Below are 13,070 nucleotides of genomic sequence, written 5' to 3'. Positions count from 1 at the left end.
TGTTTAACTATGATGCACCCTCAACAGGAAGATTCAGAAATGAATATTTCTTAATTTATGACAGAGTTTAAATTCTGTAATTTTCTTCTGAGGTGTAATATGTGCTATTATATGTATATATGTTACATGGTTACATACAGTGGACTTGAGATAGTTATGTTGAGAGCATTAATGTAACTGATATTAGTGTGGTGTAAATTGTGTGTGTGTGTGTGTGTGTGAAATAATACATTTCTGTGGTGATAAATTTTGCTTTTAAATATTGCATTCATGCTGCTGGATATTGTTTATTTTTTTAATTCAAGGGTGAAGTGCATATATATCTCAGATCCAGGATGACCCTCTCAGTATGTACGTAAGGGGTGGACGATAAAAACCGGCCCCCACACTGTGACCTTCAATGATCTATTGTGCTTCCCCTTGGATTAGCCCTTTATTAATCCTACACTTTTAATAAAGTGTAGGATCCTGCTTATGGGGGCATCATAAAAGTCACATGGTTCCGTAAAAAACTGTCCCAAGTGACAAAATCTTAAATAAGCCATGGCCTCACATTCACACAGGATGTGTGTGTGGCTGATTCATTTTCTTGTAGGCACCTTTCACAAGTTGAGTTGTCAGGATGACCCTCTCAGTAAAGAGACTAGGCTATGGACTACAGAGCTAAGGAATTATGGTTCAGTTCCTGGCAGGAGCTAGAGACATTTATCTAGATCATCCAGAATGGCTCATAAGTCTGCCAAGCCTCCTATCCAATATATACGAGGGACTCTGTCCCTAATAAAGTGGCCAGAGTGTGAGGATACAACTCTTTAGTGTTGCAGTTAAGAATGTATGAAGCCCATACCTCCATGCCCTATATGCCTTTGTGGCATAGTGTTTAATTATACACAGTGACAACTATGATTTTATGTATTTTGTGTAGAAACATATATTGGGTCATTGTTTAGATATGCAAAGATGTGATTCATTGTCTTATAAGTCCAACAGTGCTTGGAAGCATGTACTGCATCAGTAGCACATCTGCCTCTATCAGTGTTCAAGTGTTACTATTATGTTACCTTCTATATTGGGAAAGTGTATTTCTTACTCTTATGCGTACCTACCTCACTGAGCACCATTTATTCACGCCCAACACAGTTTAATATTGCTAAGCTGAATACAAATATCACAGTACTTGAAGTCATACATTATTTTTCCTTGTATTTTGTTAAATATACACAATGTTGACAGAGGTTTCAAATAAAAATTGTAGAAATGAATGAGATATTTATTTTACTTTATCAATTGGTTATTTTTGTATGCTGATTGATTTTTGGGAAGAATTATATAGATTGTGATATGATATAGGAAGCGTTTATGTTGGACTTACATGGACCAGAATTTAATTTGATGAGTGCTGTACTCTGGGATGTGTCTCCATGTAGTTTGTTAGAAGTTTATTGACTTTTTGGAGGAATGTACTTCATCCATGTTCAGGGTCTAAGAGGAAGCCAAGCAAGTAATCAGCTAGCAGAGTTTCCTGCTAGCTAGCTTGGCTTACTTTTGATGCTGAAGATGCAGGGAGTGTGTTCCTCAGATATTTGTAACTGTGTGACATTCCACAAGATAGTACACCTCATAGTCACTGCTGTAAGATTCTCAGATATCACAGCATATAATTTATTTTATAACTTTCAGTGTGTACCCTATTTTCCCATTCCAATACCAAATATCATAGACATTTATTAAGTAATACCAGGGGTTGAATGTGTGGTTTTGTTCATTTCATGTATTTTAGGCAAGTACTACACATATAACATTACTATTGATTTATGAAAATGGTCCATGGGACCTGAGTGACCACCTTCCTTGTAACCTACATACATAACTACGACATCCCAACCACACTCACTTTGACCCTGAAAGCCAATGTAGCATGTTTCTACAATACTGCACAGTTTCATAAATCACAAGACCACAGTGTGGTTCTAAAGAAGAATACTGTTTACTGGGATGTGAGGCTGTGTAGTCTGGTAGAAGTTTACTGACATATCAGAGGAACAAAGTACCTCCATTTTCAGGGTCAGATGGTAAGACAAGGGAGCAGACAGAAGGCTACAAATTTCTACCACAATGCATCACATCCAGTCACTGTCCTGAGAACATCAAATGCCACTTGTTTCTAAAGAGTTTGTGACAGTGGTCTTGTATCATCATGGGGATGTATTGTTGTCGTATTAATAAGAATTAGCTTTATCTAATGAAATGGATACCTCTTTATTTTGCTTACAGACTGAGAAAGAGCTATCTTCAAATATATCATACATCTTTTTTCATCAAAATGTGACAGCGATTAAGGAAAATACTATCATGATCATAGAAATCACAGTGCTCTTTGACTTCTGATAATTGTGAGCAGTGGCCTGCTATTGTATTATCTGTACATAAAAGGCTGAGGTGTGCTCCTAGGACTGATAAAGCATATTGTCATTACAGATGAAGGTGTTGGTGGCATTTGGCTACAAAACTATCAAATACCAGTAGTTGGTGACCTGAGTCATTGCTTCCCCGAGGAAATGAAGAATGATAAATGGCTTGCTGGAGTGACTCAGGAACCAGGATGTTCCGACAGTTTCCAGTGTACTGCGTGTGGAAACATATACAAGTACAGACGCAGTCTCTTGAGACACATCAGGCTGGAGTGTGGAAAGGAACCGCAGTTTCAGTGTCCAGGCTGCCCTCTGAGGTTCAAGCACAGGAATCATTTAATGCGTCATGCTAGTACAAAACATCATCAATGAAATTCATGTTAAAGGATCGATAACCAGGGCTTAATATTTGAACCTCAAATGTAGAAATTGTATGAAGAGAAAGGCAATTTATCTATAAATAAGTAAATAAATAAATATAAACAAGTTTTGTTTATGTGATATTATTGTATCGATACATTTGTAATGATTGAGTTATTCTGATGACAGTATGTTCTAGTTGTTATAGCATGTTGTTTGCTTCACCCTCTCAATGCTGAGCTGCAAGCCATACAAAAAAATGACCATGTTGTTTCTTAAAAATTCATTAAAACTCAAAAAGGGACTTCTGTGATCAAAACATGAAACAGAATGTAGCAAAAATCAGATATTTTATATGATAGTTTTATTTATTGTATGAATTATATGCGGTAGGAAACTAGTGTCTTATCATCATTTGGATTTGATTATGGAAGGATTTGCAAGACCTGCCCCACTGGTTCAGTTGATTCACTGGCAGGGAACTGCAGGAGTGAGTGAATTGAAATGGTATGAGCATGCTTGTGGAGAGGAATCTTCATAACATTTGTTCTGTTGTAAGATTTGAGGCTTTCACGGCAGTGACTATGAAGAAAGCAGTCTTCTGGGATTTGGCACCGTGTATATGTGGTGTTAACCGACGTTTCAGAGGAACGTATCGCCTCCATCTTCAGGGTAGAAGAAAAAATATAAGAAATCTGCAAGCGAGGAGACCTTGAGAACCGGTCTGCTTTTACTGGTTCTCACGGTCTCCTCGGTTGCAGATTTCTTATATTTTTCTTCTACCCTGAAGATGGAGGCGATACGTTCCTCCGAAACGTCGGTTAACACCACATATACACGGTGCCAAATCCTAGAAGACTGATTTCTTCATTTGTTCTGTTGTTGCATTAGAAGATTTGTTCAAGCAGTTACTCATCCACAAATCCCCTGAGGTGATATACCATACTACCTTGGCTCACTTGGACTGTAAATATCAATGGTTACTAGATTATAGGAGAACAGAATAAATAAGGAAAGCATGTAGAGATAACAAAAACAAAACAGAACAAAAGAGAAACCAGTAGAAATAAAAAAAAAAGGAACAAAATAAAACAAATAACTGGGGAAGTAACCCTCTCGCTTTGGCACTTATGAGCTCTCACAAGTACTCCTAGCCATTCTCATTTCTCTCTGTCTGTGCATTCACTCATGCTTGTATTGACACCAACATTTCAGCTGTTAATGATTGCCTAATATGAGATTCTCATAATTTTAAGAGGGAATGTTGTTATATATTTCAGCCTAAGTTCTTTAAATTTAACACTGGGATCGGGAAAATAGATGATGAAGAGGGCTCTAGTAACCACAGAGTTTGAAGAAGAGGGGCTGAGAAAAAATTAAATGGCCATATAATTAAGAAAAGAGGTGATGAAATAGGTTCTAGTGACCATACGATTAGGAAAGGAGGTGCCAAAATGTGTTTCAGTGAAAGCTGAGTTGTTGTACACTAAACTCCAGCCACAGAAGTCTAAGGACAAGAATCATAGATTAATATTTGATGCTTTATGCCATTCAGCTGGTAGTTCTTCACCTGTTCACAGTGTTGGTAGGTAATGCCTTCTCACATGCTTCCCCTTCAGTTGTGAATGGCCATTGACAAATAAAAACAAAAAGAAATGTAATAATTTTGACATGTTTACTGAAGAACAGTAGAAATGAAAATGTTTTTAATACATGGGTTATATAAATTAACTTTGAAGTTATTACATTTGTGTTTGTAACCTGTGTCAGATGTTGCAGGCGTATGGTATCATTTTGCTCACATGTACTAAATAATACTGGAGAACCCTATTTTAAATTTTTACTCTCAACTTTTGATTACTCAACTTTTGATTTTTTGTACAGTTCTAATGTGAATGTTCCAACATGAAGAGCCTTCATGTAGTTTCCCTCATGGTCAAATTCAATGTGAAAAACTGCTGATACATTCATAGGTTGTTTTGTCACTGTGTAGTCTGATAGGTGGACACCAATATTTTAGAGAACTCTCCTGCTCCATGTGTCGGGTAGAAGATACAGTCAGAAGATTCCTCTAAAATGTTCAGCTGCCATCTGATTACATGGTATTATAACCCAGAAGACAGCAATTGAAATCTTTACTGGCATGGAAGTGTTGAATCTTTTAGTGCTGCATAATTTATTGTGTTATAAACAGTAGACAAAACAAGTTCCTTAGTTACAAAGTAGTTTGTAGTACTATGCAGATTAGTGTTGGATAAGGGAAAATCATCATTTGGGGAACTTCAACAAATATGATGATATGGCTCCTGCAGCAATGCAGAAATGAAGAACAACGTTTATTCCTTGTACTGTTTTGTAATATATCTGTGTTACCACTTAAGATCTCTGTTGTAGTTAGTTTGTGTTCCCACCAAATTATAGTCTTATGGTTTTGCATGTTAATGGACATGAAAGTGTCTGAAGCAACAGTATTATACAGAAAATATATTGATATTTACTGTAGATGGAGTTTTCTGAAAAGTGTGATAAGATTGATTGGATTAATTAGTTAAGATTGTGGTCTTCTTGGTTGTGACATCATGTAGTTTTGTCTGTGGATATCATTGCTCCAGAACATATACTGCCTCTATCTTTAAGGTTGAAGTGTGTAGGTTCATAAATAAGAATGGTTATGTAAGGAAGTTTCAAGGAAGGTGATCATGAGACTCAAGGACCTGGAGTACAGAAAGGAACCCACTTTTTGGATCCATCGAAAAGTCTGTTCCCTCACACTGTTGTGCCATATACGGAATAGTGTACCCCTTATAAGGACTGTGTTTTTGTCCAGTTTTTCTCATTAGCTGCGAGTGGGTTCCTTTCTTTATTCCCTCTCCTTGAGTCTCTTGACTACTACTTTGTAATTTCCATATATAACCATGTCATTTTATGAACCTACATATTTCTACCATGAAAATGGACATAGCATATTCCTCCAAAACTTTGGTATCCACCCACAATGCTATGCAGTGGCACAACCCAGAAGACCACAGTCTTAACAATCAGTGCTGTGAAAACATCAGAACTTATAAGAGTTAAATGATCACTGTATGTTCATTCCTCACAGTATGATTATTGTAGACCTATTTGTTGTTCCAAAGTGTTCATTGATCTCATGTTATATGTACTATAACTTGTTTTATATTAATAAATAAGAGTGCACTGATGCAATCTATAAAACTTTGTACCATGATGATAGCTTTCATGTCATTTGTATATCTTGAACTTCCAGAAAGAAAATTTGGAAGGTAACTGTCTTCTGGGATGTGACAGCATGTAACTGGCATGTAGTTACTAATGTTTCATGGGTATCTGCTGTCTTCACCTACAGAGTAGAAAACTATGCAGCATCACATCTCAGAAAATACTAATCTTCATGGCCACCTTCGTGGAAACCTCAAAGCATATGTAATGATCTTGTTATGTTGTCATAGCTGAAGTTAATGTCTTACTGAAGTTTTCTCAACATAAAAGATTCTCCACTTTCATATATGAAGATGGAGAATTTAAGTACAAGTATTTTGATCTCCAAAAACTGTGAAAGAAGTAACAGCCCATATGTATCACAGAGTCAAGGGAGAACTCTGAAGAAACTATACAAAGGAGGCCAAAACAGGTCAGTGGGTGTCCTGAATCGCTGCCTTGCTAGATGATGATGATGATGATGATGATGATGATGACTGACAATGACATTTCAGCATGAACAGCAAACAAACAATATCTGAGTATTTAGCTAGATACTATGTAGTCTAGATAATGACAGTGTTAGAAATAACCCATACAGCTATTTTCACATGGTAAATATTTGTATTTAATGGTCTCTCTCAGAATAGAATATGAAGTTTCTTAGTTGTGAACTGAACCAGCTCCATCCATCCAATTTCCAGTCTCACACTCTCTTTCCCCAATAACCTTTCATTGTCCCATTTCCATGGTCTTAATTCTCACTTTGTTGAGAACCTGAAGACTTCTAAGCAGTTGCTTTCCAAAATGATTCCCCAGCAAAGTTAACTTCTAGCCTTTCCTATCTGTGCAAAATTTTATGTATGATTTAAAATTTGGGCATAACTGAAACTCACATTCAGGCATCTCTGGGCATCCTTGGCTTTCACTAACTACTCTAGTCCACTATGATCAGCTTTTTCACCCCCACTTGTGTTTAACAAGATGCTGACTGTACTGAACTCTTTTCACCCTGAAGATGAAAGTTATATATTCCTTCAAAATGTTGTTAAGCACCTACCACACTCCTTGTTGTTATAACAGAGGGGACCACAGTGTGAGGAACCTCATGTATGTTGACAGATTATGTAAACTTCTAGGTATTAATAATAATATGTAATATGAGTGGAACTTGTTTTTGGTATAGAGTTAAGGAACCTGTTAATGGTGGTCATGATGTTACTATGATTATGATGATAAAAGTAAATACAATTTTGTACAATTTTGTTAGAATGTCAACAACAAGAATGTAAAGTAACAATTTTTTTGTCATTATTTGTCATGGCAACACGTATATAGTATGTTATGGTCTATAATTATCGAACTGTGTTTATGATACAGATTTGTTGGAACTCGTTTATGGTTCCTTCTCTCCATTCTCCACAAGGAAACACTCGAATGTAGCATTGTACTGACTATTATATGTTATGTTCCAGAATCCAGCAGTTCATGGGGAGAGTTTCACCATCTTCCTCCACCACTGCTAGCCCAAAACATGAGGCAGTTTTATGTACAGGATGCTCGAATCAGACTGCAGAAGGATATCAACAGTAGCTTGAAGTTCTCTAAAGGTGGACCATCTCCACTGAGGGGCATTCCACCATCAAGGATGCCAGGTGCATTTAAGTGTCCTGGTTGCAGCAAATCATATTGGTACAAGAAGACTATGCTGAGGCATTTGAGGCTTGAGTGTGGCAAGGAGCCACAGTTTCAGTGTCCATATTGTTCACATCGTGCCAAACAAAAGAACCACCTTGTGAAGCATGTTGCAAGTCGACATAAAGATAGACTTCAAGAATTTGGTTAGGTTATGGCATGAAGCACTGAAAAGTACTCTTTACAGAACTGTCTGCATGTTGTGAATACTGTCTTTAATGCTTATTTCTTTTTATAGTACATAAATAAAATGCAGAGTTTTTAGATATTAAGAGCAGGTGGTACATATGCAGGATCCCAGAAATATGCCTGAAAAATTGGTAGAATGTTGGCTTGGAAATAAAGGGAAAGGTTCCCATGAGTATATATCTGTGAACACAGCTCCAAGAAACAGTCCCCTTTTCTTTCAGGCAGTAGAGTCACCGAACGACTGTAATAAACATTTCAGGGAATAACACTATAAGTAATTTAATAAACTCTGCTCAAAACAAATATCTTTTGAACTGAATGTTGAAAAATGGCTATCATTCACTTATTTGCACAGCTGAACCTGATACAGTGAAGGTTGCCTGATGTTCTCAGACAGTGTTGAGATGTATTTTGGCTTTTCTACAAAACTCTTCCTTGTGTTGATGGTTTGAACATAGACCTAGGTCTTCACATACTCCCAGATGCAGGAGTTTGCATGGTTTAAAGTCTGTAGATCAAGCTGGCCAGTGTGTTGGGATGCCATATCCAATCCACTGAACTCCAAATATTTCATCCAGAAGTTCTCTTACCGTACCCTGAGGGTATGAGCAGGTGTACCATCATGCATGAAGAACATGTTTCTCTGCTCAAGTGGCACATCTTGTAGGACAGCTGGCAATGCATCCTGCAAGAACTGAAAGTTGAAGATTCCATCCACTGTGAAACATGCTTCATCAGGGAAACCCAAACCAAATGCAGCTGTATCTTGGAGACATGGTGGTGCATTTTCAGATATATGCTCAGTGGAACTTCATGCCATGTGTTAAACCTTGTGACATACACCCAGTTTTTCAGAGTAGTTTCTGGGGCATTTCATGTACCCATTTGTGCTGTGAAGGGTTAGGAAGTGGGGGATAGAAATATTTGGTATCACATTTAATGCTTTATGTTATATCACTGGAGTCTTCTAGCTTGGACAATGCAAGAACTGATCTTCTTTGTTGCCCTTTGGCAAGCATCTACAAGAAATTACAGTTTTGATTTCAGTAGGCTTTGTTTCATTGAATAAAAGTGATGAAGGATAGGAATTAACTGTCTCTTGTGTGGTCTGTCTTTGCACGATTTATATCAACTAGCAAAAAGACCATTGGAAACCCAGCAGGAGAATTTTACAATTCGCATCTCTAGTGCAAAGGTCATGACTGTAATACCGACCTATGAGTCTGTGATGCCACCTGAAACACTGCTGTTTATTGCTTCTATCATCAGCATAGACTTCAGTATTAAACATATTAAAATAGATCTGACACTTGAAGACTATAATTCATACATTCTCTTTTACTAGTTAACTTGTGTTATACATTCATGAACAGTTTGTTCCACACACCAGTGAAAGTTCAGTTAAGAGATACATGCAACCAAATCAGACCATATTCCACTTTCATCCTAAACAGATTGCAAGGAGTTGATAATTATTGAACGATTACAAATTCCAAATTCCTTATTTACTCATATTTGGGAGCTGCTTACTTTGAATCTTATCTGGGATGTCAGCTGTTTGTGCAGGATCTGGGGTTTGCTTTGCTGTTCAAGCCATATTCTGGGGTAGTTCATTCATTCATTCATTCATTCATTCATTCATTCATTCACCTCCCATAAATTCTGTCGAGAGTACATTCTCACGCGGATGTAGAGATTGTCCTAGTTACAGTCACAGCTAAGAATTACAGTTGTCATCCAATAGTACCTTGATTATGCCATGCCCACTGCCTTCCATGTCCTTTATATTCATCATTCATCTGTTATTCCACCCTTCCATCATGCTATATAGTCTAGCTGCCCATAGCATCATAAAAGAACCCCCAATAAAAAAAAAATACCTCAGAATATTTCTGTAGTAACTTAAATTAGGCAATAACCAATTATTCACATCCTTTAGTTCATTATTTATTAATCATCTGATTGTTTGACAGTGCATAGTCTAGCTATTGTCTGTATTTTGAAATAACTCATAAGAAAAGAGAAGAATCACAGAATTCTGGGATAGTGACTTAAATTACACCATGACCACTTCCTTTCACATCCTTTCTGATTCATTATACATTAGTCACTCTACTGTTTGATGCTGTATAATCTGTACTACTTACAGCATCATTAAGTAAAATAATAAGTAATAAGATAAGCTTCAGATTCTATGGAACTTCAAACCTTTGTGTACTTTAAATAATAGTACTGAGGAACTCATAAGTATCATGTACATTTTCATGTTACAGTCATTAAACTATCTTTGCTGATTAAATATGTGTTACTTCATACAAGTTATGCATAGATTGTACTGTAGCATCTAGTACTTGGAAATATGAAGCATGCATAAAATTATTACTTTGATCTACTAGGCTGATATAAGTCATAGTTGTTTTCAGTTTTTAAATCTGTATTGTATAAACTGTTTACTGGAAGTGATATAAAAATAAAATTAATAAAGATTATGAAGTTTATTAAACTGTAATTAGTAATGGATTGTTTTATGGAATGGATAAAATTTGCAAATAATTTATTGCTTTTGTGGAATTATTAACATTTTCTTTTTAATATACAGACAGTTGTCTGTAGTGCCTACAAGTGATGTGAAAAACATGTAGGATATGTTACAAAGTGTCCTGAAGAATTATCTTCTTCTATAGAAGTGACTACATATGAAGATTCGCTTGATTTGATACAGCTTCCTGTATAGAATTCCTGCCAGTTTTACTCCACTTATTGCTTCTGTTCTCAGTGTCTTCCTTCAATTTGACCTTCCTCATATTTATTGTGGCTTTCCATCTGAAGGTCTTTGTCCCTGAAAGACAAGACATTGAGATATTTTAGTTCATTGTAATATTGTACAATTCAATTGTTCAATTGTTTAAGATTTTCTTCAAGGATTACCATTTGGTGGCTGGGTAAGAATTCCAGCCATCTTACTTTTCTTTTGAAATGCTAGGTTCATGATATTGTTCCCAAAGACTTTACATTGAGAGTACCAAAATTTCAATAATTGTATTACCACATTGTTCTGAAAAGTTAGATTTTGGGTATGTTTATGATTTTGGAATATTTAATATGGTTAAAATGGTTCATACTCTTAAATCTTGAAATTTAAAGAGTTACACACATACATGTAAGCTTTATTTATAAAAGTATCTAAAATTACTTTATTTACTGTGTGCACAATTGCACAATCTGAGAAGAAGTTTGGATACTAAATGTTTTGGTGTATATGACACTAGAAAAAAGATACATTAATGGAAATTAATGTTACACATTGAAAGGACATAACATGAGCAAACTTGAATTATAGCGAGTAAACACTACCTTCTAAGATGTGTTATTGGATAGTCTAAGTTAATTGACATTTTGGAGGAATGTACTGCCTCAATCATCAGGGTTGAAGAGTATGCCAAGCAAGCAATCAGCTGACTCTGCTCTGCTTGCTTGTTAATCCCTGAGATGGAGGCAGTACTTCCTCCAGAATATCTTTGAATTTCTGCTGGACTGAACAGCAACATATTCCAGAAGACATTACTCTGCATAGTCACTGCCATGAGAACCTCATATCTAACACTGAATTCATAATGCTCCCAATGTGTAGCTTGAGAATTGGAATGTGAAATATGATATGCCACATAAATGCCTAAATTTTCAACTGTAGCATACTTTTAACAAGATGTATAACTGAAGGATCATAGTGTATAGTGGCTACCTACACAACAACTTCTTAACAGTAAAATAAAACAACAGTGTCAGGATTAATTGATTGTGGTTATGTTATGTATTATATATTATAAAAGCAGGAAGACCATTGTAATCAGTAAGCCATTTGCATCACCCACCATTCTTCACTCAACCACATCTATCCCACAGCTCAACAGGAAGTTCCAAATTAGAAATGCACATTAACATGTGCAAAAATCCATGAAACCACATGTGACACTCACCACAATATTCCTGTATTACATAGACAAAACCTCAAATTACATCCCCTGTTTAAAGAATTTTTAATGTTTTATATTGATTTATAGCACATAATTTGATGTAAAAAATGGATCCATTTTTAGAGAAATTAATTTTAACACTAACTTGCAGTTCACTTACTCTATATTTATTTTGAATCCACCTAATGATTATCAGTCAATATCAAAACATGTAGTGGTAGTGGATTACCACAGTAAATAAATCCTGACAATGTCATGTGTTTTATTTTTTTTTGCTAAGAAAATGCTGTGTAGGTGGCCCACTATATACTGTGATTCTTTAACACAATGGTGTGCAAATAAGAAAAGTAACTGAAGGATTATATTGGGATTTTGAAGGAAATGATATAAGCCAAAAATGCCTGCGACTGAAATTATGTAAAGAAAATTAGTATCTTAACAGAAGAGTGAAGAATTGGAAAGTGACAACAACATTGGGATGTGCTGTCTGTGGTTTGAGACTGGCCATTTTTAACAGACTGTGCAGTGGATCTGGTCATTTTCACAAACTGCATGAAGACTTCAGGGTGTGTGTGTGGATTATTAAAAGCCTTAGTTAAGTGAATCACCCTTGAGTTCTCCCACATTGTAGGAGTTCTCCCAAATTGTAGATGCAGCCACTGCCCTGCTACTTCTTGCCATGCTTCTCACACGCAAGCCAGAAGCAGTGCTTAAAATCATTGCCTATAAACAACATTCATTTTATCAGCTGTGATACCATGTAGTCTGGCAGAAGTTGACTGCCATTTTAGAGGAATGTACTGCCTCAGTCTTCAGGGTTGACTAGTAAATCAAACAAGTAGCAAGGAGAAAGCTCTTTATCCAGAATTTTGTTTAGAGTAAAGTGATCTCTCAGATTAATGGACTACTCTGGCTGAAAAAGGCATCTGCTGCTTTTGTTTGGCTTACTCTTTAACTCCCAATATATTTTTTCAACTCTTATGTTTGTTGTAAAGCATAAGGATTTATTCACAATAATTACTGACTTGCATAAAATAAATACCTGCCAAAAATTGGTCTTTCATGTTCCTTTGGTAAGTCTAACTAAAGTTCAGAAAGGAGTATATTATTCTGGTATTACCTTATTTAAATCTCTACCCCCCAATATCAAGCAATTTGCACATGATATTAATAAATGTAAACATAAATTGAGAAATTTCTTATAGAAAACGCTTTTTATTCA

The 13,070-nt window shown here is 36.0% G+C and overlaps 1 protein-coding gene across 20 annotated transcripts in view; it reads left to right on the top strand.

Moving 5' to 3' along the window:
• The window catches only part of LOC111862456 (longitudinals lacking protein), a 595,591-nt gene that overhangs the window by 282,357 nt on the left and 300,164 nt on the right, over window positions 1-13,070 (top strand). The window contains exon 5 of one of the 20 annotated variants that reach the window (XM_023847880.2): window positions 7,466-10,323. The exons of the other annotated variants lie outside the window; for them this stretch is intronic. Coding sequence (XP_023703648.1) covers window positions 7,466-7,836 — 371 coding nt within the window. The 3' untranslated portion in view covers window positions 7,837-10,323. Of the gene's footprint in view, window positions 1-7,465; window positions 10,324-13,070 lie in introns of those variants that run through there. 20 annotated transcript variants of the gene reach the window in all.

This window comes from Cryptotermes secundus, unplaced genomic scaffold (assembly GCF_002891405.2).
Source record: "Cryptotermes secundus unplaced genomic scaffold, Csec_1.0 scaffold816, whole genome shotgun sequence".
Lineage (NCBI taxonomy): Eukaryota > Metazoa > Arthropoda > Insecta > Blattodea > Kalotermitidae > Cryptotermes > Cryptotermes secundus.
Note: the sequence above shows the minus strand (reverse complement) of the source record. Positions and strands in the feature narration are given on the sequence as shown.